This window comes from Scyliorhinus torazame, chromosome 28, assembly GCF_047496885.1.
Source record: "Scyliorhinus torazame isolate Kashiwa2021f chromosome 28, sScyTor2.1, whole genome shotgun sequence".
In the NCBI taxonomy this organism is placed as follows: Eukaryota; Metazoa; Chordata; class Chondrichthyes; order Carcharhiniformes; family Scyliorhinidae; genus Scyliorhinus; species Scyliorhinus torazame.
The window spans coordinates 36329751-36335750 of NC_092734.1; the positions used below are offsets into that span (position 1 = coordinate 36329751).

The window sequence follows — 6000 nt, forward strand, 5'->3', positions numbered from 1 at the left end:
TTTAACCCTCTGTTCTTCCACATGAGTTCTCACTACATCAGGAATTGAATTTTTAAACTCCTCCAAAAGTATAATTTCTCTGAGAGCTTCATACATTTGGTCTATTTTCAAAGCCCTTATCCACCTAGCAAAATTACTCTGTTTGAGCCTTTCAAACTCCACGTATGTTTGACCAAATTCTTTCCTTAAATTTCTAAACTTTTATCTGTAAGCTTCAGGCACTAGTTCATATGCACCTAAGATGGATTTTTTTCACCTCCTCATATGTCCCAGTTACCTCCTCCGGTAGTGATGCAAACACATCACTAGCTCTACCTACCAACTTGAATCAGTAATACCCACATGTCCTGTGGCTATTTCATTTGTTTAGCCACCTTTCAAATGAAATGAAAAAGGCTTCTACCTCCTTCTCTTCAAACCTTGGCAATGCTTGGACAGTTTTAAATAGATTCCCACCAAGCCTTCGATTTTGACCCTCTTTCTCACTATCCTCATCACTACCATCCAACTGTACGTTTCCCTTTACGTCTGCCAATTTTAACTGACTGTCATGTTTCATGGCCATTTTCTGAAATTCAAACTCTCTCTCTTTATCTGTTTCCCTGATCTGTATCTCCCTTTCTCTTTCTTTTTGTTCTGCTTGGGCTATTCTTTCTTTTCTCCTATTTTCTCTCTCTTTTTCTTTTTCCTCTCTCTCTCTTTCCTTTTCCTCTCTCTCTCTTTCTTTTTCCTCTCTACCTCTTTCTCTCTCTCTTTCTTTTTCCTCTCTCTCGTATTCAAGCTGCTTTCATTCTTTCTCATGTTACATTTGTTTAATTTGTAACTGAATTTTTGCCATTTCCAATGGGTCAAACTGTATCTCAGGCAACTTTAAATGCTTAGCCACCGCCATAATGACCTCATCTTTACGCACTTTGTCAGGTAATGTTAACTGCAATGTTTTTACCAAATCTAACAGTCTGCTTTTAGTCTCTGTCCAAAAGGTGTGACTGTCTCCATCCCCAAAAACTTCAGAGCCTCTGAAAGAGCCATTGTCCACAACATACTCCCCACTTAAACTACAATACCACACCTAAAAGCAACCACAATATGTTCACCCCTCACTGTCTTTAAGTTCACTAAGCCAATCCAATAGATTGACTTTTATCCCGGATGAGCCCCCAATTTGTTATGGGCCAGGGTTCAGAGAATTCCAAAGTATATCATGGAGTTCACCTGATCCACAACTTTTAATAGATTGTCGTATGGGGAGCACATGGCCCACTTTACAGGTGTGGTACTGGAGAAATGGAAAATAATTTTTAAAGCAAAACAAAGTTTATTCTAAGAACTCAAGTTAACTTTTTCAAAACATACAGTGAACATCTTAGCAACCATCAATTCAAATACAACCCCCAAAGAATACAACACTAAGTAATCCTTAGTAACTTCCCAAACAACATCCAGAAGACAAAAGAAACACCTTTATGGAGAAGCACATTAGGTTTACATTCACTACTGAGAACATTTATAATTCTGAATTCACCAAATGATCAAGAGATAGTCTTTTCAGGGCAGAGAGATCAACAGTACACCTGCTCCGTCTGGCTTCAGCTCCAACACTGAAAACAAAATTAAAACATACCCTGCAGCAAACAGCCTAAAATTAAAATAAAAAGCTGACAGACAGCCCAGCTCCACCCACACTCTGACATCACTGCGGTAATATGAGCAGCCAAACATTTATTAAAGCAACATTCTCATGACACTGCCGCGTTTCCTGCATTACAATGGTGGGCACAATGCAAATGTATTTCATGGAAAGTTACTTTTGGATGTGGAGTGCTCGTGAAATGCCCGACATAAATGCATTCCTTACTTTCAGACGAGCCCCCGCAAACGCAGTGTAGAGATGAACGACAGTGATAAACCTAAAATGAATAACATCCCCGGAACTCACAATTCACAAACAGGATGATTCCACTCTCCCGCAATTAAGATGTATGAATTATTAAACACACACAGTTTATATAGAACGTTCTCCTTGTTACAAATTTATCGATGACACCTGAACTCTGAGACATCCCCTGTTCCTCAGACAACATCCGAATTGAATAACCAGCTATAGTTACCACACAATACAGGGATGTTACTCAAATCTGGGAACTGTCTTTTTCTTGGCCCAGCGAAGATACTTAAAAACTGTTGTTACAAAGGTTTTCTGCACTGCTTTGGCTCTCAGACTTAGTGCCAAAAAAAAAAAAGTAAAAGCGTCAAATTATTCTCCGCCTTTTGTTTTTAGTGACTTCCCCTGTGTTTCTTTCCTCAGGCAGTGAATTTTCAGGAAACCCTTATACCCATCCACAGTACACAACTTATAATGAAGCCTGGCGTTTCACCAACCCTGGATTACTAAGTGAGTATTTACTGGTTGATTATCGGGACCTATGTCGCACCTCTTGCTTTAGAAAGGCCTCAGTAAAACATGATCCAATTTTAAAAGAAATATTTGACTGTTCACAGCTTAGTGAGCAGATCACTTTGTTTTAAATAGTGGGTTTATGCATCAGGGTTAATATGGCTTTGGTTTTCTTACATGTTTTGAAGTCCAGTTCACTTTCACCCAAATATGTATCCTGCCACTTATGGGATGGGATTCTGCGTCCCGCCCCCGTTTTCCCCCCCCGCCGGCAGCGGGATTCTCCGTTCCCGCAGCCAGCCAATGGGGTTCCCATTGTGACCACCCCCACGCCATTGGGAAACCCGTGGGCGTGAGTGCGCTACCGGCGAAGCGGAGGATCCCACCGACAGAGAATCTCGCAGATTGTCTTTTTGACTCATGTGCAAATGTGCATTTGGGTCTCCCTTGCTGGATCGGTGAATGAGTGCCCTGCAGTGGTAGATGATCTCAGCTACTGTAGCAATGTTGGATCATAGAATAGAATCATCGAATCCCGACAGTGCAGAAGGAGGCCATTGGGTCCGTTGCGTCTGCACCAGCCTTTGGAAAGTGCACCCTATTTAAGCCCACGCCTCCACCCTATCCCCGTAACCTAAGCTTTTGGACACGAAGGGGCAATTTATCATGGCCTATCCACCTAACCTGCACATCTTTGGACTGTGGAAGGAAACCGGAGCACCCAGAGGAAAGCCACGCAGACAGGGGGAGAAGGTGCAAACTCCACACAGACAGTCACCAAGATGGAATTGAACCCGGGTCCCTGGCGCTGTGAGGCAGCAGTGCTAACCACTGTGCATTCACCATTTTATTCATTCCACCACTGGCGGATGTGACTTCAGTTGCCTGGGTGCTAAGCTGTGGCCCGCCCTTGCCCCTCTCCTGATCGCTACCTCTCCTCCTAAAGGAGCATCATAAAACACATTGACCAACCTGTTTTAACATTTTCTTGTGTGCTCAAAGAAAGTTTGATCAAATAAAACACCACTGTGTCCAATTAAGCGAAAGCGTGTTGAATAAATGCGAGTTATAGCTTTTGTTGTTGAAATGAAGTATTAAATGCAAACTCCTGGGCTGAAGGGGGTTGATGTGAATTTTTGTTGTACAATTAGAAAATTGCGTTCCCACCAAAAATAAACTACGGTTGAAACTAGTCTGAACATTTTCACATTTCTGAAGGAAAAAGCTGTTCAGAACAGCATTTTCTCCCATTTTGTAAAGTATGCAAGGCCAGTTCAGACCAGTATTCCTTTTCTTGCCTTCTGGGTGTCTTTGGGGGGTTGGCACACAAGGAACTGCCCAACTTAAAGCTGCGGAATGTCGTCCCCATTGAGGGCAGTTGGCAGGTACTAGAAGCAGAGGACACAATCGCAGACTGAAGGGACGATCCTTTAAAACAGCGATGAGGAGGAATTTCTTCAGCCAGAGGGTGGTGAATCTGTGGAACTCTTTGCCGCAGAAGGCTGTGGAGGCCAAATCACTGAGTGTCTTTAAGACAGAGATAGATAGGTTCTTGATTAATAAGGGGATCAGGGGTTATGGGGAGAAGGCAGGAGAATGGGGATGAGAAAAATATCAGCATTGATTGAATGGCGGAGCAGACTCGATGGGCCGAGTGGCCTAATTCTGCTCCCATGTCTTTTGGATGGCGATCGAAACTGGGCCGGTTGAACATTGTTGATGCCTTGCCCGGGCGTCTGCCCTCACTCAATAATCAATTCGAACCCCAGCCTGTCCTGGGCGAACACTGTTTGCTGATAAGCTTTTTGTTAATATATATGTCCTTCCAACTTGTCCATCTTCTCCTGTGTTAACTTTCAGGTTCACCTTATTATTATAGTGCCGCATCCAGGGGTGCTGCGCCCCCCACTGCTGCCACTGCCTACGATCGCCACTAGTTACTATGGCAACCACATGAAACTGCAAGATGACTCTCTCGGGCTCCACATTGTACCAGTCTGATCAATTTCAACAGTTGGGATGAAGAACTGGAGACTTAAGAAAACCAAACTTGTTAATCTGTGAGAGTGACATTAGGACAGGCATTTGACGATCCATATTGAACAAAGTGGATCTGCCCCAATTCTGGCCGCAAATGTTTCTCCTTCAAACTGTGGTACCATTTGGTATATTTAAACTGTTGGCTTCATTTTCCATTCCAGCCCCGTTGGTTCTTCGTGACTGGACAGAAAGAGATAAAAAGAAAACGAAACAAAATAACTCATATATAGATATATATATATGCGTATATCATAATGAATGGATTGATTTAAAAAAAAACACATTAACAAAAAAAAAAACAACTGCTTCTGTGCTTCAAAACAGTGACTGAGCATTTGGACGAGCTCATACTCCCATGTTTGACTTGGTGATTTTAATGATTCCACATATATCTATACACCTAATAAAACAACAGTGAAAGAACGTCTGTTGTTCACATGAAGACCATGTCTGGGGAGGCAACGGCGACACGACAACTAGCAAGCGAAGCGAGTGCAGCGGTTGCCCGCAGCATCATGTTTACAAGATGGCGGATCTCAAAACTTTGGCTCAATGTTGACTCCTGTCGTTTTGAACGGAGGGAGTACACTTTCGCCCAGTAGCCTCCCTCATCCCGCACCCACTCTTGCCCCACCCCCCTCCCTCTCCGCCGGAGCCCCGCTGCCCCTCGTTCTCCCTCTCGCGTCCCTTCTCCCGGACTCCTGACTCACCCAGCTCCACTGAGGGCCCAGCACTCGGCAATCCTCCACACTCTTTTATTCCAATGACATGCACTCTTTTTTTTTTTCCCAGCAAGCTACCAAAAGCAGTCAGCGCTCCACCCCCCAGCCCCCCCCCCCCCCCCCCCCCCCCCCCCCACCACCACCGCGAGGAGCACTGAGGGCCATGTTTAAACTGCTCTAACCCCCCCCCCCCCGACACACCATTCTCAATAAATCTGATTGTGTTTTACTTCAGAAGATGACGATGAAAGGTGTTTAGGACGACGACTGAAAAGTAGTTTATTTTCCTCACACTGACGGCGTCGGGCGAGCGGAAAGGAAGGCCACGTAATGGCCGGTGTTTCCTTGTACTTTTTTTTTTGCACTAGCTTTCTGATTGTACCAATTGTGGCTGCAATGGGGTCGGAGTTGGCGAGGGGCACCGATTTCCACCATGGAACAATATTGTTAAAAACACTTTCCCTAACCAGAGAGAAAAGAGAGAGTCAAATAGGCACTTAATTGGCTTGGATTTTGAGTTTACAGTTACTGCACTCCAGTGGCGAAAGATATTAATGAAACCTGTAGATAGACATTACAGAACAGCTGTATGCTTCAACAGTTACAGTATACCTGCCTGTCTGACTGCCTGCCAGAAATCAGAGCTTCCAAACGCAACAGAATTAAGAGCAAGGTTATTTTAGAATGATTATGATGGAGGGGTGAAGGGGTGGATTGTTCACTCTGCTATCCAGGTTATTGGGATGGTGCAGAGTTGTAATGTTTTCTCCACTCCAGGCACTGTTACTCCACGCAATGACAGAAGAATGCCTGTGTTCCCGAGGTGGATTTCTTCTGCGT

The 6000-nt window shown here is 44.1% G+C and overlaps 1 protein-coding gene across 1 annotated transcript in view; it reads left to right on the top strand.

Annotated features, from left to right (window-relative positions):
* The window catches only part of LOC140403440 (paired box protein Pax-2-like), a 322556-nt gene extending 317695 nt beyond the window's left edge, over positions 1-4861 (top strand). Inside the window, 2 exon segments of the mRNA XM_072491353.1 lie at positions 2309-2395; positions 4259-4861. Of these exon segments, the coding sequence (XP_072347454.1) occupies positions 2309-2395; positions 4259-4335 (164 nt within the window). The 3' untranslated portion in view covers positions 4336-4861.
* Positions 4862-6000: the final 1139 nt, after the last annotated feature.